General features: G+C 39.0%; 1 protein-coding gene across 1 annotated transcript in view; it reads left to right on the top strand.

The window, feature by feature from the left end:
• Positions 1-24,846, top strand: part of LOC126190954 (1-acylglycerol-3-phosphate O-acyltransferase ABHD5-like) — a 113,749-nt gene that overhangs the window by 10,941 nt on the left and 77,962 nt on the right. The window contains exon 6 of the mRNA XM_049931614.1: positions 19,520-19,671. Within this exon, the coding sequence (XP_049787571.1) occupies positions 19,520-19,671 (152 nt within the window). The remainder of the gene's footprint in view (positions 1-19,519; positions 19,672-24,846) is intronic.

The raw sequence follows: 24,846 nt of genomic DNA, 5'->3' as shown, positions 1-24,846 counted from the left end.
GTCATCTTAGATTTAAAAATCTAGTCAATTGCCGTGCTTCATTTCTGACTGTGTCACTATTAGGCATAAGAATAATACGAATATAAACATGACATGGTATGTATATTCTTCCGCGTCTGCTGCTGTCTCACTCTAGTTTCGTAGTTTATGAGGCGGACAGGATTTAAATGAGATAGCAGCAAACACGAAAGACTACATGGCAAAATGTTTATATTCGTATTATTCTTATGTTGAAGAGAATACTGTATGTGATTCACAATTCATAAAAGTTCCTATTAGCAACCATTTCTTCTCAAAGTTAGGAAAAAATTCAGAAAGCAGAATTGGCCATATTGACAAATATCACAAACAGTCTTACCAGTCGGATTTTCGTAGTACATTGAAATGCTGCTACGTTCGAAGAGGAACAATACGGAATTTGTATTTACTTCGTTGGATAATGTATGAAAATGCAGTGGTCGAAACTCGGGGCGGAGAAAAAAAAGCTCGTCTTCCACCTTTTTTTTAATTTATTTACTGACGCAGAGGTTTTGGTGCCAGTATTTGTCTTTGTGCCTGCGTAGCGCTACATATATTCGACGGCAGAAGTTAGTTGTGGCGGCACCTACCAACTTTTTTCAGAACTTCCGCGTACTTTGCACTCGTTTTTAAGCCGCAGGCGGTTTTTTGGATTACAAAAACTGGAAAAAAAGTGCGGCTTAGATTCGAGTAAATACGGTAGTTTCATCAAAATCTGAGCACGCCACACTTAATCAGTGTGTTGATTTGACTGACACGGAATGACCCAACAGTATTTCCTGCTGACGGGAGCATGTGAACAACTTGGATAGTTTATGTTTCTACCATTTGGTAAGCTAATACTTATGTGAATCTTGATGCTGGCATAGGCTGCAGAAATGAGAAATGATTAGCACACCAGGAAACACAATCAAGCATGAACAGAGCATTATTCCTATTTTGCAAAATGTCATGTTGCTAAGGTGTCTATTGCAAGTTATTTCAGAAACTTTTAGCATGTCCACTATAGTGTTGAAAACTGTTTCTGAATGTATTTGTTGAGGCTGCATGAATTAAAATTGGTGTTGGAATCAGTAGGTAGCAATCCTACTCGGAGACACTGTGGCATTGAGAGTACAGATTAAGTTGTCATACTATGTTTTACCATCTCCCTCCATATGAGCAGTGGGAGGGTGACATGCATTAAATTTTTTACTGGCTGTGCCCAAAATTGTTGGGTCTAATGAAATAAACTGCAAACTACTAGTTCGATCTAGAGCTGCTTGTATGCTGCCACCTCAGTACAAAAGCTTGTCAGCTGTGATGTTTGTCCTAAAGTTGAAAAACTTGCAGTCTGAGTATCTAAGAGTTCTGCTGTTTACATGGAAACAAGATAACTATATACTGCACTAAAAGAGTTCTGTGGAAGTAGTAAACGACGTGATAGTTCAGAAAACTGGAAATTCTAATAGGATACAGAGTGACTGGGAAAGATAAGCTGCTGTATTTGTCTTTACCATAGTTTTCTGAAGCTCCTTGTGAATGTCAAGAAACTTTTGGCTGATTCTGTAACTGACCTGTATCTGAAATAAGATCACTACTTTTTTTTCAAGAGACATTATTTGTCAGATAGAACATTGATGGTGGGAGCCTTTTCTTGTCTTCTTTTGAGGGTATAATGTAGCAGAATTATGGCAAAAATGTGTTAGGTTACCGCTAAGCACCATTTGGTTATTTGACTCACTGCCTTCAAACACTAGTACTTTCAAACTCTTAGCTGTTGCAATGTAGGGTACCAGAGTTTGGACACATCCTGTTGTAATGAAACATTTTTAATTTGTTACACAAAATTTCGGGTGAACTGCTGGATGTCAGTAAAGTGCTACCACAATATTTCAGCGCAGAGTCTTCTGGCCATTGTACCCAGTTGTCACTGTGCATAGGTTGCTTGAGCACATGGAATTCCTTGGCGGTGACTAGGCCCTTTCTAAGACCTCTACCCTGACTCCATTTCTCACCTCCCCCTGTAATACCCCACACACTCTCCTTCTACATGCTTCCCAAAATCAACAAACCCCAAAATCCTGGATGTCCCATTGTAGCTGGTTGTTGTATCCTCTGAAAGAATTTCGGGCCTCATTGACAAACACTTCCAACTAATTGCCCAAAACCTAGCTTCCCATCAAAGAGACTCTCCACCATCTCCACTCTTTTACCTCATGGATCTCTGCTCTTCATTGTTGATACCACTTCGCTATACATCAACATCCATCATGCCAATGGTCTTGCTCCTATTGAACACTCTCTCTCCCAACATCCCTCAGACTCCAAACCCACTACCTCATTCCTGGTACACCTTATTAACTTTATCCTAATCCACTACTACTTCTCCTTTGAAGGGAAGGTACACAAACAAGTCCACGGCAGTCATGGTCACCTGCATGGCACCCTCCTGTGCCAACATGTTTATGGCTAATCTAGAGGAAACCTTCCCAGCCTCGTAAAACTCCAAACCCCTTGTCTGGTTCAGGATCATTGACAATATATTCATGGTCTGGACTCGATGCGAAAATACCCTGTCCTCATCCTTTCACAACCTGAACACCTACTATATGAAGATGGTATCTGTTCTTTCAGACATGTCCAAAAGAACAGATACAGTCAGTGACCATGCAGCTTTGTTAGAATGAAATGATAATTAAATCAAGACCCTAAACTGTTGCAGGCGTTGATATACATCAACAGGGACAGTTGAAAATGTGTGTTCTGACCGGGACTTGAACCCGAGATCTTCTGCTTACATGACAGGATGCCCTATCCATCTGAGCCACCCAGGGCACAGAGGATAGTGCAAATGCAGGGATTTCTCCCTTGCACGCTCCTCGTGAGACCCACATTCCCAACTTAATGTCCACATGCTACATTCGTAGTGCCCCTGCCCATTACACTCATTACTCATGGCAGACAATCTTACCGAGTCCCATAAGAGTTTGGGCAATGCATGTGCATATGCACAGAAGATGGTCAATGGCCGGTTAGCCTTAACTGTATGAAGATGGTATCTGTTCTTTCGGACATGTCCATAAGAACAGATACCATTGAACTTCTTCTTCTGTGCTGGATGCACATGCATTGCCCGAACTCTTACAGGACTCGGTAAGATTTTCTGCCACAAGTAATGAGTGTAATGGACAGGGGCACTACGAATGTAGTGTGTGGACATTAAGATGGGAATGTAGGTCTCCCGGGGAGTGTGTAAGGGATAAATCCCTGCAGTCGCACTATCCTCTGTGCCCTCGGTGGCTCAGATGGATAGAGCATCTGCCATGTAAGCAGGAGATCCTGGATTCGAGTCCTGGTTGGGGCACACGTTTTCAACAGTCCACGTTGATGTGTACCAATGCCTGTCGACAGCTTAGGGTCTTGATTTAATTATCATTTCATTGAACACCTTCTCTCCCATGTGCTTCACCTGGTGCTCCTCAACCCAGCATTCCACCTTCCTGTACATTGACCTCTTCCTCTCTGATGGCTCCATCCGCGACTCTGTCCATATTAAACCAAACAACCACCAACAGTACCTGCATTTCGTCAGCTGCCATCCCTTCAACATAAAAAAAAATTCTTCCCATACAGGTTAGCCAGTTGGGGATGGCGTATCTGCCGTGAGAACAACTCCCTTGCCCAATATGCTGAAAGCCTCACAGAGGCCTTCACAGACAAGCACTATCCCCCAGATCTTGCCCGCAAACAGATTAACCGTGCCCACCCACCCAGTCATCCCACCAGCCCCAAGAACCAACTACAAAAGAGCACCCCATCTGTTACCGAATGCCACCCCAGTCTGGAACAACTGAATCACATCCTATGTCAGGGCTTTGATTATCTACCATTATGCTCTGGAACAAGTGACTTCCTACCAGTGATCTTTCCCATCCCTCCTAAAGTGGTGTTACGTTGCACACCCAGCCTCCAATAGTATCCATTCCTATGCCGCTCTCATTCCCAACACCTTGCCACAGGGGTCATATCGCTGTGGAAGACCCAGGTGCAAGATTTGCCCAATCCACCCACCCTGCACTTCCTATTCCATTTCTCTCACAGGTTTATCCTAACCTGTCAGAGGACGCACCACATGTGAAAGGAGCCAAGTCATATACCAGCTCTACTGTAATCCTTGTGCAGCCTTTTATATTAGTCTTACTACCACACAGCTCTCTACTGGGATTTACAACCACTGCTGGACTGTGGCCAAGAGCAAATTTGACCACCCTTTGGCACAACATGTAACTGAATTAACATGCTTGATTTCAGTGGCATCTTCACTATCCGGGCATTTGGATCCTCTCCACCGCTACTAACTTTTCTGAACTGCACAGATGAGAGTTATCCTTATGACACATTTTCCGCACCTGAAATCATCCCTGTCTCACCATAAGTTAATCTGCTGCAGTCACCCTAACCCAAAAGTTTGTGTCCCCATTGTCCTGTCCTTCCTCCCAATTCACATCCTCTGTGCTCATTGTGCTCCACCCAGTGCCACAAGTCTTTTTCCCCCCTCTGTTGCTCTCCTTTTCCACTTCCCATTGCCCACCCCCCTCCCCCCGACCCTGATGCAATGCCAGGCAGCCTTGCTGGCAACTGTCTAGTCCATGAAAATTCTGTGGGGCAGCACTTACTCTTCTCCTCGCACCCATACCTTGCTATCCCTCTCCCCCTTTCTCCTCCCACCATTTCCTGCTACCCTTCTTCAGCCCCCACCCCATCGAATTCCAGAGTGCTAATTGTGCTGAACACACCATTGCATTCTGGCCGCAGCTGTGGGAGAGAGCAGTCATGTATGCACGAGATGTGCTTGCTTGTGTGAATGTGAGTGTGCGTGTGTGTTTTCGTTTCTGAAGAAGACTTCAGCCAAAAGATAAGTGCGTGACAGTTAAAACAATCTTTTAGTAGTTATAACAGTCTTGTAGTTGCGCCCGTCTGCAATTCAACATGTCACCTTTATGGTGAGTAGCAATCTATCCTTTTCTTAATATTATTGATAGTTCACTGTATTATAATATAGTTAAGAAGAATTACTTAACTTTGTTACAAATTATTTCCACAGGAATGTCATGAGTATTTAATGGCTGTCTGTGAACCTTAACATGTCACTTGACACAAAAAAATACAAGTCTCACTCAGAGTATGTTTAACAGTAACTATCACATAGAGCTCTGGATTAAACATTGGTCACACAGCTGGCCTACTGGAAGACGATGCTGTTACCTTAGTTGATGGTCACGGACTAGGCTGAGCTTTGCTGTGCTTGGCTGTAAGTAGAAGAATAGTCGTGGCAGCAAAGCGAAATGTTTCTGCATGTGGCTTCATTGGTGTTGCTCATTCATCGATGAGGTTTGAGGTGACTATGTGCTTTCATGGTTGTTTTATGAGGTACCAACCTTGCTTTGGCAAGGTGGTGGGTAGGAATTACACATATGCACATTTACAAATTAATTTGTGATGTTAATTTAAAATGACTCTTTTCGTATCATTGCTATTTATCGTGCAAGTGATCCATGGCGTGTGAAATTCACTAACTGACTTTCATTTATCAGCATGAGGCTAGATTCAATGATGATTGGGAGCTGTTATTTAGGATGTCTTCTTCTGTCTAAAATTTTGATATTCATTTTCTTTCTCTTTCTTTCTGAATAGATGTATCAGTAATTTTTAATTTGACATATAGTTGCATCATATGTCCAAGAATCAGAAATAGTTCTTTTTTCTGACTCATAATCAAACCTATTAAAGAATTTCAACATTTGAAAATTAAATAAAATTTTCTTGAAAATTAGAAAGTGGTTCTCTGCAAATAGACTCTCACTAAACTTAAATAAAACACATTACAAGAAATTCTGCACTGCACCAGCCATTATTGCACCATTATAAAGAACACACAGGGTGAACAATAAAAAACAGTGATTCAAATTATTAAGTATTAAAATCGATAGGAAACAGAGCTGAAAGTCGCAGTTTACAGACCTTCTTTAATGTCTGAGCTTTTAAATTGTGTTATGCATAAAATCAGAACATTGAAATGAAAATGTGACAAATTTGAGTCTGTGTCCTCTGGATCCTTCCTACCAACACCAACTTTTCTGAATTGCACAGGTGGGAACTCTCCCTGCAATATAGCATATGTTCCTGTACCCCCTGCCCTCAACCTCTGCTGGTCTGAGTCCTCTACTTACCCAACCCCTACTCTGCTCCCACTCCATCACAACGCTGCCTCCTATTTCACCAACACACCCTTTTCCCTTCTCTACTTCTCTCCTTTGCCCCTCTCCCTTCCAGCTTCCCGACTGCAGCTAGCGGCCCTTCCTGTCAACACCATGTCTGCATGCTCCCACAAACAGTACTATACACCTTTCCCCAACCGACCTGCTATCCACCCCGTCCCCTCCCCATGTTTCCTTCGAACCCCCACCACCGGATTGCTGGTCCCATTGGGTGCAGTTACAGCTCAGTTTGGCCATAGTGACCATTGGCTGTGTGTGTGTGTGTGTGTGTGTGTGTGTGTACTTAACACATGATTTCAAATGTTTTTGAAACTTTTCTTGCTAAAATCCTCCACAAAACAATGAAAGGGGAAAGGTTTATTACTTACTACATTTTCACTGTCCTTGCAGCCAAACTTAACTATCAGAAACAATATTTTCATATATTACTTCTTTGCTGCTAACTCTGTAACACATTTTGCAGTTGTTATCCACACATACCACTGAACGTACTTGCAAAATTATATTTTTGTGTGACATATGTTTTGGGAGGTATGACATCATAAACATTGAGGTGCATGAAAAACTAGCTTTCCTTACAATGAAATGCAAATTCCCAGACTATACTCATCCAGTGCATAATTTGAAGCTAGTGAAACCTAGCATAATTAGGATTTTGTGTCTTCAGCTGTTTTACATGTTTAACATCAAATATATAACAGATTTACTCGTTTGTATAGTAATAAGATGTATGAAGCTGTTTTACCCAAGGGTGTTCAATTCTGTAGAGAATCTGGGTTGAGTCACTGGATACATTATAGTCTGGGGTAACTACTCATTGAGTAAGAAATTGTTTAGAAGCATGTAATAAGTATTATATATGGTGCCCACTCTAGAATCTCTTGCAGACAGGTCTTTAAACAATTGAGTATGCTAATAATAGCTACACAGTACATTGGCTCCCTTGTGAGGTTTATTTACAGTGATCAGTCACACTTGGAAGACAATAGTAACATTCATAAACAGTTCTCCACAGAATCGGCAAAGAAGGGAACATACAGAAAAGACTGACAAGAAGAAGGGACAGTTTGATAGGACTTGTGTTAAGACATCAGCAAATAATGTCCATGGTACTATAGAGAGCTATAGAGGGTAAAAACTGTAGGGCAAGACAGAGATTGGAGTACCTACAACAAATGATTGAGGATGTTGGGTGCAAGTGTTACTGTGGGATGAAGAGGTTAGTGCTGGAGAGGAGTTTGTGGCAGGGTAATAATTTCAACTACAGTCTTGCTATCCCTTTTTGTGTTTTTGTTAATCTTCAAAAGATCACAAGGCAAACAGTGACATATTTCCATGACACATTTACAGCTTACTCTTCCCTGTAATCCTGTCACACACACGCCAACCATCTTCTGCATCTAATTGTTGAGAGATAAAGCAGTAATAACAAAAGAAAAGGAGAGAGAATACAGAATGCTGACATGTGTAACCACATGTAAATTTGAATATTAATCATCAGAATAAAAAGCATTTAACTACTTGTGTCTCGTCTCACTAAAGACATTGCAACACTTGTACTTCTTGTGTTACTTCCAGTAAATTTCTAAATTACTTTAAATTAATCTTTTATACCTGATCTACTGCCTGAGATGCCTACTTTGCAAAAAGTTCTGCTGTTTCATATTGATTTAGGCTTAATTCCCACTTTTATAGATTCTTATTGCTGATTTTGGAATAGCAGTAAGATCATATAAAGTTCTAAACTTTTGTCAGCAAATTTTATGAGTAATTTCATTTAACAGACATTTCCTTGTCATATTGCATTGCAGCCTTGCACAGATATTTCATAGGTGCCGCCTGTGGACTAACACTAAAAGATTGAAATGGAAGTTAAGTTGATGATGTCGTGGGAAAAAGATAGGTTACACAATTCTTCATTGCCTGTCACCATAACAGAGGTGAGATCCAATTGTTCCATCTCACTGAACTTGAAAATGTTGTCTCGGTGCAATATATACATTCCTTATTTGGAAGCGTGCATTGTGATAATGTTATCTGGTTAAAGAGATTTTGGAAGTTATTTGTTACATTGAATTGTTTACTTGAAACATTTAGAAGTAGTTATTTCCAGTGTTTGAAAGTAAATATTCCTTCTTTAGAAGCTAATACAGAAAAGAGAGAATAGTAGAAAATAAAATAACACATAAATGAGATATAAAATTAATTGATTCGTAATTGAGTATGCATGGAGTCAATAAATATAAAAAAGGAACCAAACGAAAGTCCTGCTTAGTCCTGGTATATAGTTGGTAAACCTTTCTTTTTATTTCTCATCTGTTTTGCTTTCAAAAGTTTGACACTTAGAATTTATTTTGTATTGTTCCTATTAGCTGCACTGCCGTTATCATCATTCTGGTGAGTACTTTTATTTTTTACGTTTCACTGTACTTAATGCTTGATTTTTTAAACATTTTATAGGAGACTTTTATTTCAGTTGTATTTCAGATATCATAAACATATTTTATTTATGAAAGTGTATGTTTTGTGTATACTTAAAATCTGATATAAAAAAGGAAAATGTAGTTACTGCTTTTGATATAATATCACAGTGCTTGCCTGTTCTCAGACAAGAAACATTATGTGTCAGTTGTTCATTACCATGTTGGACTAAGGCTAACTGTAATGTAATAGCTTTTAATGAAATAACAGACCATGGAATGTCAACATTATCATTTTAATTGTGTTTTCCATTACTTTTTATTTTAAAAAAGAGTAATACCGTCTGTTATTGTAACACATGAAAATTAATTGTTGTAATAGTGAGGCTGAATCATAATTTATTGATTGGGACAAAGTTCAGTAAAACATAATTGATGTAGTACATTGACCTCCTTTACAAATTGTGAATCGATTATAAAACAAAGCAATAAGCATGAATTATCAATTTACCCAGAATTAATACTGTTTGAGAAAACTTTAGCCTCAATTTCAAGAAAACAGCCCTACAGAAACAGCCTATGTTAATGTAAAAAAACAAAAATAATCTACAACAATATAATGTAATAGAAGGCATAAAAAACTACTCACCAAGTGGCAGGAGAACACACACATAAATGAAGGTTATACTTTTGCAGCTTTCGAGCCAGTGGCTCCTTCTTCTGGCAGAAGGTTGAAGGGGAAGGAAGAGCAGTGACAAAAAAGGACTGGAGAGATTTAGGAAAGTGGGTAGATTTGGAAAAGTCACCCAGAACTGTGGATCGGTGGAGACTTACCAGATGTGATGAGAAGGAAAGACTGATTGTTGGGGACTACACCATATGAGATTTGGAAGCTGAGAGCTTAAAGACAGAAAGATAGCGTAATATGCAAGGCAGAGATTACTGCAAAAACGTGCTCGAGTTAATGTATGAAGACTATATACATCAGTTCAGCAGCTTCCATTAGACTTCTACAGGGCAATGGGACATTCATAATTTGAAAGAGGAATTAGGGAAGTACGTTCCATATCAACAGAACTATTGTAATTAGTTTCCAGATCTTTAAACTGAGAAAAAGAAGGAATATGTGTTAAAGTTATGTACCTGAACCTCATTGAGTAAGTACCAGACTACAAAATTCAAAGATGTATGGTTCGATCTCCACTCAGCCTTTGAATTGTTTCTGTCACTTATCATTTCTTATGCCTCTGCAACTGATTGAATGTGAAAACTGTGAAGTTGCTCCATGGGTCATGGTGCACATTAAACTGTAGGTCCTGGCTGGGTTAGTTCAGAGATTGGAGGAAATCAAGGGAATATCATCATCTTCATTATGACTGTACCCACTAAAGAACTGCAATGTTCAAACGAACCTACAGTTTGAGTACAGCTGTACCTATATCTGAGCCATGTACAATTTGCCAGTGACATGTTTGCATCTAATACAGATAAACTTCCACAACACATGGTGAAACAGGTTTATAATCAGTTTGTGCTGCTTGTTTTGACTTAAGGCAGTAAGACATTGATTTTAAATGTGAAAACCATTACAAAAATGACACTTCCTCAGTGAGCAATAGAGTATGGGAATCACTAGCACCATCAGGAAAACAACCAAATGTATTTGGGGAAAAACTGGGGCATGTGTTATAATTATAGCTAATAAAAATGAAATCAAACTGAGCAGACCTGTAACCAGCTGTAATATAAGAAAAAATTAGAATGATGACCTAATGGATGGCGGTTGTGTGGTATTAGAAAACATGTAAAAATTGTATGAATCCTAGAGTGGATAGAGTGGAAGAGTGTGATTGTTGGAGAAGTCCACAAGAGAACTTCATCCAGTGTTGAATCCTGAACGGCTGATGATGGTATGATCCATAAGAGGACTTCACTCAGTGTTGAATCCTGAATGCTGATGATGCTGTGATAATGGTGATGAAAGTGTCATGTAGTTAAATAAATATGAATATAATGTATGAATATGAACATAAGAAAGTGATGTAGAATCAAATTTTCCAGTGTAAGTTAAAACTTTGTTACATATTTTCATTTTTAGTTAAAATTACAATAAAGGAAACTGCAAGATGCAAACAGTAACAGAAGCAATGATGGGCAATCACTCACCTGCAGCTAGTTGATGCATGACATGTAGACAAATGTGACAACATAGGAAATTTCACTTGTAGCAAGCTATCATTCACTCTCAGTTAAAGTGTGAGCATGTGTGCACAGTTATCCACACACACACACACACACACACACACACACACACACACACACACACACACACCATAGTAACTCTGTCCTAAGACAGACATATTTTTAGTTAAAATGTGTAGTGACTGGTAGTTTCATGTTAGGAAGATATTAATGTTAAGTTACAACCAGCCATCTCACAAGATGTGTTTTATCAGCCTGCTTTCTCGCAGAAAAGTATTGAAATGTATGTTTACTTTCCTACATATAAGTGCTTCAGTGGTACACAGTGTTTATAACTTTATATGGTGACATTATACACATACTTCACATGCACTTCTTGCACACAAAATCCAGGAGTTCATAGGTAGCAGAGCGCATATTGAAGCCATATTCTTTGACTTCAAGATGATGTTCAATACAGTTATGTAGTGTCGTGTTGTGAACAGAATATGTGCTAGCGGAATATTGGACAGCTTTATGACGGGATTGAAGATTTCTTAGCAAATAAATATATCAGTCTCATAGGGAATATATCATCACTGTTCACAATATATGTAAATGACATGTTGGATAACATTGGTAGCTCCATGTGAATGTTTGTGTACAGCGCTTTTGGCTCAGTAAGAGCAAAATCACAAATCAAAAGATTCATCCACAGTGGATGTAGGGTTTTTCTGTCACTTATCTCTTCTTTCACCCCTGGCAAAAGGAGGGGCAGGTCATTGCTGTTCCCTTTTTAACCTTCTCGAACATGTCCCTCTCTCTCCTCCACTAGGATGCAACTAATACCTGTAGCTACTAGAGCTATGATAGTTTTGTGTACCTGTATGTCTGTCTGTCGACAGCACTACATATCTCGCTTTCTGGAGGTAAGTACTAGCCAGCAATTCTATCTCATTTTAAAATTTTAGTTTAAAGTCATTGTAAGTAATATGAATAACCACAATATAATGAAAAGGATAGTTGCTGCTCACTATATGGTGGAGATACTGAGTCGCAGAAAGGCACAACAAAAAGACTGTCGGAAAGTTAGCTTTCAGCCAACAAAGCCTTTGTCAAAAGTAGACAACACACACACACACACACACACACACACACACACACACACTTGCAAACAGAACTCACACGCATATGACCACACAGCCTCTGGCAGCTGGAGTCTGGCTCCATGGCTCCAGCAACCAGAAACTGTAACCATGTCTGAGAGAGTTGCATTTTGTGTGTGTGTGTGTGTGTGTGTTTTTGGCAAAGGTCTTGTTGGCTGAAAGCTAACTTTCCGACAGTCTTTTTGTTGTGCCTTTCTACAACTAAGCATCTCCAATGTAAGGTGAGTAGCAACTATCCTCTTCATAGAATTGTTACTTTCCATCCTGGATTTGCCATTGCTTAATATGTGTAATCACTCATGAGGGAGCAGATTTTTGTGCCCTGTGATTGGGCAGCATTTTGGAGGACCCTGAAAAGATAGATTTGGAAGTTTATACGTGGAGAGGTGCAGAGCTAAAACTAAAACTTGAATCACGCAATTTGAAATATACCAGGCTTGGATGTGCAACAAAAATTTTAATACAGTTTTAAAATATAACACAGTATGGATAGATAAAAAAATCTATCCATCAAGTGGAATCAGGAATAAGCACATATAAAATATATAAATATGCCAAGCTCTCTGAGCCAGTGGCTCCTTCTTGTGGCCAAAGGGTTGGAGGGAAAGGAAGAGTGATTAAGAAAAAGGATTGTCAAGGTTTAGGAAATGGGGAGAGTTATGGGAAAGTTGCTCTGAACTCCGAGTCGGGGAGACTTACTGCACAGGATGAGAAGGAAAGACTGATTATTTGTGCATGCACCAGACTGAATTGGAAAACTTAAGAACTTAAAGGGGTAAGGTGGGGTAGTAAGCAAGACATTGATTACTAAAAAAACATTGTGCAAGACTCAGTAAGAGTGGGAATCCCAGTGCTTTGTATATGGTAGATAGGTGGGGAGGGCAGGGGAAAAAAGACAGGTTGGAAAATAAGATACAGAAAGGTAATAGGGATCAAAGAAAAGGAATAGTTATTGAAAATGCTGAGACAACAGAAATTAATGTAAATTTAGGCCAGGAGGGTGGCAAGAACCATCAGTGGAGCTACGAGAAACTAGTGCCAAGATGGCACACCTAATGGGACAGATACTTGAGATCATGTTGTAGAGTCTGCTCTGGAACTGGATATTGTGTATTACCTGGAAACACACTCCGTTTATGCCCATTCATTCTAACCAATAAGCTATACCAATGTAAAAGACTGAACAGTGTTTACATAATAGCTGGTACAAGACATGTTTTTCGCAGGTGACTCTCCTTTTTGTAACATATGTTCTGCCATTTACAAGGCTGATATAAGTGGTGATTAGAGGATGCATCAGACAAGTCTTACAGCAGGGACAGTGTCAGCTGTATGAGCCTTAGGGTAGAGAAATGAGTGCAGAAGGTGTGTAGGGTCTAACTAGGATATTGCAGGCTGTGGTTCTAGGTGTGGTGGGCTAAATTTCAGACAGAATGGATGTCATTTCAGGATAAGATTTTAGGAAGTCATAACCTTGTTGAAGCAGCTAATTAATAAATTCAAGACTAGGGTGGTAGGGAGTGACAAGCGGTCTACCCTTAAATCAATTTTTTTAGAGGGATCAGCAGTACCAAGATTCGATGTGATGGTGTGGGAAATCTGCTTTTGAACTAGGCTTGTGACATAATTAGGACAGTGAAGGTTGATGTGAGAATGGATGTGTACTGCTGTAAAGAGTTTGCATCTGAGCAAATACGTGTGCCTCAAATGCCATTACTGTATGAAAGGTAATGTTTGACATGAAAAGAATGGCAACTGTCAAAATATAAGTTCTGTTGTTTGTTTGTAAGTATAATGAACAGAAGTGTGAAGCTGACCCTCTGTGAGGTTGAGGTCAACATAAAGAAAAGTGGTAACACATTCAGAGTAAGATCATATGAAATTTAATTGGGAGATTCCAAAAATTTTAACAGATCAGTCTCGCCGTAAGTCCATGTGGCAACAGTGTCATCAGTGTATCTTAACCAAACCAGCAGCTGAAGTCTTACCGATGCAGAGCATGCTCTACAACATGATAGTCATAATCTTGTTGCTTGTTTCACCACATATGCCATCGGAATTCTCGCTCTTGACATCAGTTTCTCAGAACTCTGCAGTTGGGAACTGACATTACAACATGTGCTTGTTTTTTGCCGCACACATGGCCTAAATTTACATTAATTATTGTGGTCTCAACATTTATTTTCAGTAATTACTCCTGTTCTTCACTCTCTGTTATTTTCCTATATCTTTTATTTTCCAACCTGTCTACCATGTATAATTATCATAGCTTTCCACTTTTATCGAGTCTCACACGTTTTTCAGTAATCTGTGTAATGTGTATTCCCTTCTCCTCCATCTTTTAAGTTCTCTGGTTTTCAAATCTCATCCCATCTGGTAAGGCTCCCCTGACCCAGGGTTCTGGATGATTTTCCTGAAATCTCTCTATTTCCTAAACCTCACCAGTTCTTTTCATTCACCCTCTTCCTCCTCCTTCAACCCTATGCCCAGAAGTAGGAACCACTGGTTCCAAAAACTTTGAAATGTAAATACTTTGATATGTGTTTTCTCCTGCCGCCACTTAGTGAATAGTTTTTTTATCCATCCGATTACATTATATTTTCAAAAATTGATTATTTCCATGTGCATATGTATATTGTATTTTCAAACATTAATTATTTTGTTGATACAATACAGTTTAAATCCTATATTAGAACAATGAATTGTCCTGCTTCATTGTTGTTGGGCTTATTACTGATTTTCCTTTACTGTCAATTAAAATTCATCCCCCAATCTGTATGTTGTTGTTGTTGTTGTGGTCTTCAGTCCTGAGACTGGTTTGATGCAGCTCTCCATGCTACTCTGTCCTGTGCAAGCTTCTTCATCTCCCAGTACCTACTGCAACCTACATCCTTCTGAATCTACTTAGTGGATTCATCTCTTGGTCTCCCCTTACGATTTTTACCCTCCACGATGCCCTCCAATACTAAATTGGTGATCCCTTGATGCCTCAGAACATGTCCTACCAACCGGTCCCTTCTTCTTGTCAAGTTGTGCCACAAACTTCTCTTCTCCCCAGTCCTATTCAATACTTCCTCATTAGTTATGTGATCTACCCATCTAATCTTCAGCATTCTTCTGTAGCACCACATTTCAAAAGCTTCTATTCTCTTCTTGTCCAAACTATTTACCGTCCATGTTTCACTTCCATACATGGCTACGCTCCATACAAATACTTTCAGAAATGACTTCCTGACACTTAAATCTATACTCGATGTTAACAAATTCCTCTTCTTCAGAAACGCTTTCCTTGCCATTGCCAGTCTACATTTTATATCCTCTCTACATCGACCATCATCAGTTATTTTGCTCCCCAAATAGCAAAACTCCTTTACTACTTTAAGTGTCTCATTTCCTAATCTAATACCCTCAACATCACCCGACTTAATTTGACTACATTCCATTATCCTCGTTTTGCTTTTGTTTATGTTCATCTTATATCCTCCATCCTCCCTTCAAGACACCATCCATTCCATTCAACTGCTCTTCCAAGTCCTTTGCTGTCTCTGACAGAATTACAATGTCATCGGCGAACCTCAAAGTTTTTATTTCTTCTCCATGGATTTTAATACCTACTCCGAATTTTTCTTTTGTTTCCTTTACTGCTTGTTCAATATACAGATTGAATAACATCGGGGATAGGCTACAACCCTGTCTTACTCCCTTCCCAACCACTGCTTCCCTTTCATGTCCCTCAACTCTTATAACTGCCACCTGGTTTCTGTACAAATTGTAAATAGCCTTTCGCTCCCTGTATTTTACCCCTGCCACCTTTAGAATTTGAAAGAGAGTATTCCAGTCAACATTGTCAAAAGCTTTCTCTAAGTCTACAAATGCTAGAAACGTAGGTTTGCTTTTCCTTAATCTTTCTTCTAAGATAAGTCGTAAGGTCAGTATTGCCTCACGTGTTCCAGTATTTCTACGGAATCCAAACTGATCTTCCCCGAGGTCGGCTTCTACTAGTTTTTCAGTTCGTCTGTAAAGAATTCGTGTTAGTATTTTGCAGCTGTGGCTTATTAAACTGATTGTTCGGTAATTTTCACATCTGTCAGCACCTGCTTTCTTTGGGATTGGAATTATTATATTCTTCTTGAAGTCTGAGGGTATTTCGCCTGTTTCATACATCTTGCTCACCAGATGGTAGAGTTTTGTCAGGACTGGCTCTCCCAAGGCCGTCAGTAGTTCCAATGGAATGTTGTCTACTCCGGGGGCCTTGTTTCGACTCAGGTCTTTCAGTGCTCTGTCAAACTCTTCACGCATTATCGTCTCTCCCATTTCATCTTGATCTACATCCTCTTCCATTTCCATAATATTGTCCTCAAGTACATCGCCCTTGTATAGGCCCTCTATATACTCCTTCCACCTTTCTGCTTTCCCTTCTTTGCTTAGAGCTGGTTTTCCATCTGAGCTCTTGATGTTCATACAAGTGGTTCTCTTATCTTCAAAGGTCTCTTTAATTTTCCTGTAGGCAGTATCTATCTTACCCCTAGTGAGATAAGCCTCTACATCCTTACATTTGTCCTCTAGCCATCCCTGCTTAGTCATTTTGCACTTCCTGTCGATCTCATTTTTGAGACGTTGGTATTCCTTTTTGCCTGCTTCATTTACTGCATTTTTATATTTTCTCCTTTCATCAATTAAAGTCAATATTTCTTCTGTTACCCAAGGGTTTCTACTAGCCCTCGTCTTTTTACCTACTTGATCCTCTGCTGCCTTCACTACTTCATCCCTCAAAGCTACCCAGTCTTCTTCTACTGTATTTCTTTCCCCCATTCCTGTCAATTGTTCCCTTATGCTCTCCCTGAAACTCTGTACAACCTCTGGTACTTTCAGTTTATCCAGGTCCCATCTCCTTAAATTCCCACCTTTTTGCAGTTTCTTCAGTTTTAATCTACAGCTCATAACCAATAGATTGTGGTCAGAGTCCACATCTGCCCCTGGAAATGTCTTACAGTTTAAAACCTGGTTCCTAAATCTCTGTCTTACCATTATATAATATATCTGATACCTTTTAGTATCTCCAGGGTTCTTCCATGTATACAACTTTCTATCATGATTCTTAAACCAAGGGTTAGCTAGGATTAAGTTGTGCTCTGTGCAAAATTCTACCAGGCGGCTTCCTCTTCCATTTCTTAGCCCCAATCCATATTCACCTACTACGTTTCCTTCTCTCCCTTTTCCTACACTCGAATTCCAGTCACCCATGACTATTAAATTTTCGTCTCCCTTCACTATCTGAATAATTTCTTTTATCTCATCATACATTTCTTCAATTTCTTCATCATCTGCAGTGCTAGTTGGCATATAAACTTCTACTACTGTAGTAGGCGTGGGCTTCGTGTCTATCTTGGCCACAATAATGCGTTCACTATGCTGTTTGTAGTAGCTTACCCGCATTCCTATTTTCCTATTCATTATTAAACCTACTCCTGCATTACCCCTATTTGACTTTGTATTTATAACCCTGTATTCGCCTGACCAGAAGTCTTGTTCCTCTTGCCACCGAACTTCACTAATTCCCACTATATCTAACTTTAACCTATCCATTTCCCTTTTTAAATTTTCTAACCTACCTGCCCGATTAAGGGATCTGACATTCCACGCTCCGATTCGTAGAACGCCAGTTTTCTTTCTCCTGATAACGATATCCTCTTGAGTAGTCCCCACCCGGAGATCCGAATGGGGGACTATTTTACCTCCAGAATATTTTACCCAAGAGGACGCCATCATCATTTAATCATACAGTAAAGCTGCATGCCCTCGGGAAAAATTACGGCCGTAGTTTCCCCTTGCTTTCAGCCGTTCGCAGTACCAGCACAGCAAGGCCGTTTTGGTTATTGTTACAAGGCCAGATCAGTCAATCATCCAGACTGTTGCCCTTGCAACTACTGAAAAGGCTGCTGCCCCTCTTCAGGAACCACACGTTTGTCTGGCCTCTCAACAGATACCCCTCCGTTGTGGTTGCACCTACGGTACGGCTATCTGTATCGCTGAGGCACGCAAGCCTCCCCACCAACGGCAAGGTCCATGGTTCATGAGGGGGGCCAATCTGTATAGTTTGTTGAATTTTTTATACCTAAAAGAAAGAAAAAGAAAAAAAAATACATAACCAGAACCCATAAGTTGCAGTGGAATTCCAGAAAGTTGAGTAGTGTTTCCAGCCCTGCCCATCTCTGACTAACTACTACAACCCACTTCCATTTGAATCTGCTTACTCTATTCCAGCCTTGGATTCTCTCTACAGTTTTTACCTCTTCATTCTTGCTTCCATTATCAAACTGACAATTCCTTGATGCCTCAGTATGTGTCCTATCAATTGAATTCTTCTTTTGGACAAGTTGTGTCATAAATTTCTTTTTTCTCCTATTCGGTTCATTACATCCTCATTTGCTGTTTGGTCTACCCACCTAATCTTCTTCTCCTCTTGTCTGAACTGCTTATTGCCCACATTTCACACTTCCTGCCCAATAAGTCACTTTTCTATTGATAATATCTAGTTATTTTGAACTAAATTAGTCATTCCATACAGACATGTACTTCAGTGTTCATTAATATTTATTTGTCTTGCTATTTCATTTCAATATCTATTACATGTTAAAGACTTCGTGATTAATACAGCAATAACAATCAAGTAATGTAATTATATCTTCTTTATTCACAGTAAGATACTGTTCGCTCCTTTATTTCCTGTGGGTTGTATATGTGTGAAGTAACCTTTTACAACAAAATGGAATTCCCACATATTTGTCTAAAGTGAAATAAGGAAACGAATTGTTTCTTGTTTTGTAAAAGTCAGCAATGTCGAACCAGCAAAGTGTTGATATTTTCTGTATGCATTTATATGAAAGATTAGAGACAGATTAAAGCTTTTCCATTTCATATTCATCTGCCAAAAATGTAGAGGAGTAGCGTGATAGCAACCCGTTGCCACTTTTGCTGAAGTCTCAGTAGATATTTGGCAATATTTCATCATTTTCTTGAAATAGGTGGCTAAACAGAAACAAAATTTAAGAATCCTACATCAGTGTCACCACTGAATCATCCAGCAGTATTTATTTCATACATGGGGCTACTAAATTGAACACACACACACACACACACACAGAGAGAGAGAGAGAGAGAGAGAGAGAGAGAGAGAGAGAGAGAATACCTTGTGCATCCTACAGTGTGCTGACTGTTGCTTGGTGAATAGGAATCCAAAAGTGTTGTATTTATGGCAAATATTGTTACTATACTATTAATGTCGCACACTTTATGATCAATGTAGTTTGGGCTAAAGATCATGGCACACAGTTTACGTACCTAGAATCATTGTGTACACTGGTGAGCATCACTATCTCAGCACTCCATAGAAACTCCTCTAGTTCATGTCTGTTAAAATTTTTATGTCATATGTATTAATTCCTATAGTAATAATTATTTTTAATGATTACAGAGTGAAGCATTTGATTCTGGCTGATCCTTGGGGCTTTCCTGAGAAACCCCCAGAAGCCTCCTCAAGAACTCTTCCATTGTGGGTTCGCGCTATCGGTTATATGCTGCAACCGTTTAATCCGTTGTGGCCTGTCCGTTTGGCAGGGCCTTTTGGTGAGTCCTAAACATTATTGAAGTTAATTTATACACACTCTCTCTCTCTCTCTCTCTCTCTCTCTCTCTCTCTCTCTCACACACACACACACACACACACACTCACACACACACACACACACACACACACACACTCACTCTCACACACACACACACACACACACACACACACCATTGGCTGCAGAAATAAGCACCCAGCAGACAAATATTAAAGAAAAAGTTCAGCTTTTATGTATCTCTAGGATGTGACTGTGTAATGTGTGAGGGAGTATGTTGTATCATACTCAACAGTATTCAGAGAGATACAGTATGTGTAGTGTTGTGAAAGTATAGTTTATTTGGTGGAGTTATATACCACACTTTTTCCAGTACAAATATTTAAATAAATAAATTAAATTTACATTTGAATTAGTAAGAAGACAGAAGCAAGAAAGTGATGGGATGGAAAATAAAATTGATACTCTACTTGCATAAAGGGCAGCAAAAGAAAATACTTGCATGAGAATTTCATCATTTCAAAAGAGCATTTGCTTTCATGCATGTCTGCTGTATTTTGCCTAATAGGGAAATCTGGAGGGACAAGAGGCTGACAAAATGATTAGAGTGTGATTGTTCGTGTTCTTATTTATTTTATTATTTCAATTCAAAATGTAGTTCTCTCACTAATTGTTCAGTTTTTTTATGTAACAAAATTAACTTTATCACATCAGAGGCCAGAATTAAAACTTACAGTGTGTGATACGGTGTTGGCTTCCATGTGAGTCAAATGCCAGAGTGCAGCTCCTTGTAAGATCTTAGCCCATTGCCATTCTGTAATAGTGACAATGCTGTTATATCACAGAGGATTATACTGATGACCTCAGCAGTTAAGCCCCCAAGTGCTCAGAGCCATTTGAACCATTTGATTATTTAGCCACTTGATCCAAAAACTCAAGCTCTGGCATACTGCTGTGTTTGCCTGGTTCATTATTCTTGAGTCTCTCTCTCTCTCTCTCTCTCTCTGTCAAAGCTTGTCTATGTCCTACAGAGCTTATGAGCTCAAAATAAAGTAAAAGTGAAAGCCATAATCCTAGATTTTATCAAATGTCCCTTATAAATATTTGTAATAATATGAAATGGGGTAGATTGTTACTCAACAAGCAGAGCAGATATAGAGCAGCAGGCAGGTACATGGAAAATAGACTGTTGGATATTATTAGATTAGATTAGATTAGATTAGTACCTGTTCCATAGATCATGAATACGACAATTCGTAATGATGTGGAACGTGTCAGGTTAATAAAAGGAGTCTATACATTTATTACATTAGACAAAATATTACATGACACTCAATATTTTTAATTTCTATTTTTTTATTTTATTGTTTTATATTTATTTATTTATTTTTTGTTTTTTTGTTTTTGTGGGGTTGGGAAATTACCCACTTACTATATCCAAAAATTCATCTAATGAGTAGAAGGAGTTGCCATTAAGAAATTCTTTTAATTTCCTTTTAAATGTTATATGGCTATCTGTCAGACTTTTGATGCTATTAGGTAAGTGACCAAAGACTTTTGTGGCAGCGTAATTTACCCACTTCTGAGCCAAAGTTAGATTTAACTTTGAGTAGTGAAGATCAACCTTTCTCCTAGTGTTGTAGCCATGTACACTGCTATTACTTTTGAATTCGTTCGGATTGTTAATAACAAATTTCATAAGTGAATATATATATTGTGAGGCTACAGTAAAGATTTCTAGCTCTTTAAATAAGTGTCTGCAGGATGATCTTGGATGAGCTCCAGCAATTATTCTGATTACATGCTTTTGTGCAATGAACACTCTTTTACTCAGTGATGAGTTACCCCAGAATATGCCGCCATACGAAAGCAGAGAATGAAAATAGGCGTGGTAAGCTAATTTACTCAGATGTATATCGCCAAAATTTGCAATGACCCTAATAGCATAAGTAGCTGAACTCAAACATTTCAGCAGATCCTCAGTATGTTTCTTTCAGTTCAACCCCTCATCAATGCATACACCTAGAAATTTTGAATATTCTACCTTAGCTACCGATTTCTGATTGAAGTCTATATTTATTAATGGGTTCATTCCATTTACTGTGTGGAACTGTATATACTGCGTTTTGTCAAAGTTTAATGAGAGCCCATTTGCAGAGAACCACTTAATGATTTTCTGAAAAACATTGTTTACAATTTCACCAGTTAATTCTTGCCTGTCGGGTGTGATAGCTATACTTGTATCATTGGCAAAAAGTACCAGCTTTGCATCTTCGTGAATATAGAATGGCAAGTCATAAATATATATTAAGAACAGCAGAGGACCCAAGACCGAACCTTGCGGTACCCCATTCATGATTGTTCCCCAGTTTGAGAAATCACCAGTTTCTTGCATATTATGTGAGCTGTTAATTTCAACTTTCTGCACTCTTCCAGTTAGGTATGATTTAAACCATTTGAGCACTGTCCCCTTCACACCACAGTACTTAAGCTTATCTAGAAGTATTCCATGATTTACACAATCAAAAGCCTTTGATAGATCACAAAAAATCCTAACGGGTGACTTCCGGTTACTCAGAGCATTTAATATTTCATTAGTGAAAGTATATATAGCATTTTCTGTTGAGAAACCCTTCTGGAAACCAAACTGACATTTTGTTAAAACTTTATTTTTACAAAGGTGTGAAGCTACTCTACAATACATTACTTTTTCAAGAATTTTGGATAAGGCAGTCAGAAGAGAGATTGGGCGATAGTGGTTGACATCAGTCGTATCCCATTTTTTATGTAGTGGTTTAACAATGGCATACTTCAGTCTATCTGGGAAAATGCCCTGCTTCAGAGAGCTATTACATATGTGGCTAAGAATCCCACTTACCGTATTTACTCGAATCTAAGCCGCACTTTTTTTTCGCTTTTTGTAATCCAAAAAACCGCCTGCGGCTTAGAATCGAGTGCAAAGCAAGCGGAGGTTCTGAAAAATGTTGGTCGGTGCCGCCAGAACTAACTTCTGCCGTCGAATGTATGTAGCGCTACACAGGCAAGCTTTGTAGGCACAAAGATAAATACTGGCACCAAAACCTCTGCGCCAGTAAAAAAAAAAAAGAGGAGGGTGCAAGACGAGCTTTTTTTCTCCGCCCCGAGTTTCGACCACTGCATTTTCATACATTATCCAACGAAGTAAATACAAATTCCGTATTGTTCATCTTCGAATGTAGCAGAATTTCAATGTACTACGAAAATCCGACTGGCAAGACTGTTTGGGATGTTTGTCAATATGGCCAACTCTATGTTCTCAATTTTTTCCTACCTGTGAGAAGAGATGGTTCCTAATAGGAACCTGATGAAATGTAAATCACATGTAGTATTTTCTTCACCATAAGAATAATACGAATATAAACATTTTGCCACGTATTTTTCATGTTTGCTGCTATCTCATTTAAATCCTGTCTGCCTAATAAATACGAAACTAGAGTGAGACAACAGCAAACGCGGAAGAATATACGTATCGTGCCATGTTTATCTTCGTATTATTCTTATGCCTAATAGTGATACAGTCAGAAATGAAGCACGGCAACTGACTAGATTTTTAAACATAAGATGACCAATTTCTGTGCAGAATTTGATGTACTAAAGAAGCGGCCGCAAAGATTTTCAAACGGAGAAAAATTTTCACCTAACTCTCATTCAGAACATGTTCTGTCATACGCAGTCTATTATTTGGTTCTTGTTGATCATTATCAAAGAAAGCAGCTGTGTAAGTAACAACAAATAGCAGTCTCTTGCCATTGTTTTGCTAATGAGACGATTCCTCTCTCTCCCCTTTTTTTTGTAAGCGGCGGTAGCACGCACAAAAGCAAGCCATGCCGCGAGCCGCGACAGGTTGTAAACACGCACTATCAGAATGCGACAAACAATGCATGACACAGTACAGTAATGCATTTTCATCTTAAGAGTGACGTAAACACCTATAACAAAGAAAACGGCAATTATCAGATCGAAGCAAACTAAGCAATCGATTCAAACCAGACGAAGCACGTGAAAAAGGAAGGATACCCGAATAAATACGGACGGAGCGCCTGACGCATTGCAATGGCTACCTGGTAAAGCTTAACTGCTATGCTTACGACTCGAACCAAACTACTGTAGCTGTATCGTCATTCATTCGACCTAAATTGTGTCTCACATTACAATGGACCAACTTTGTTTCGATTTGGAGGTGCGGCCTAAAACTTTTCTCTCCCCTTGAATTTCGAGTCTAAAATTACAGGTGCGGCTTAGATTCGGGAAATTTTTTTTCCTTTATTTCGAGTCTCATTTTTCAGGTGCGGCTTAGATTCGAGTAAATACGGTATTTCTTGGGAACAAGCTTTTATTATCCTGCTGGAAATGCCATCAATTCCATGTGAGCTTTTATTCTTGAGAGAGTTTATTATCTTCCTAATTTCAGAAGGAGAGGTGGGTGGAATTTCAATTGTATCAAATGGTGTGGGTAAGGCCTCTTTCATTACTTCCTTGCTTCTTCTAATGAACATTTAGATCCTATTTTCTCTACAACATTTAAAAAATGATTATTCAAAATGTTTTTGACTTCCGGCTTGTTGTTTATCAAGTTTCCATTCGCTTTGATGGTGATACCGTCATCCTGTACTCTTGGTTGTCCTGTCTCCCTTGTAATAATATTCCAAATTGTTTTGATTTTGTTATCAGAGGTATTAATCTCAGACATGATGCACATGCTTCTGGACTTTTTAATAACCTTTCTTAATGTAGCCCAGTAGTTTTTATAATATTGGGCTGTTTCTGGGTCATTACTCTTTCTTGTTGTTAGATGCAGTTCCCTTTTGTGGTTACAAGATATTTTTATTCCTTTAGTAAGCCAAGGTTTTTTGCATGGTTTCTTATAATTAGATTTAACTACTTTCTTGGGGAAACAGCTTTCAAATTCTCTTACAAGTGTATCATGAAATAAGTTATATTTAAATTAGCATCGGGTGCCTTGTACACCTCATCCCAGTCTAACTGCTGAAGATTTTCTCTGAAATTTGTAATTGTTGAGTCATTAATTGAATGCACAACTTTGGAGGGTACTTTTGAATTACTGAATGGAGCTATGTCATATACTGTAACTAGCTGAGCATCATGATCAGAAAGCCCATTCTCAACAGGACAAGAATTT

Source organism: Schistocerca cancellata, chromosome 6, assembly GCF_023864275.1.
Source record: "Schistocerca cancellata isolate TAMUIC-IGC-003103 chromosome 6, iqSchCanc2.1, whole genome shotgun sequence".
NCBI lineage: Eukaryota > Metazoa > Arthropoda > Insecta > Orthoptera > Acrididae > Schistocerca > Schistocerca cancellata.
This window is presented reverse-complemented; position numbering and strand designations above follow the sequence as displayed.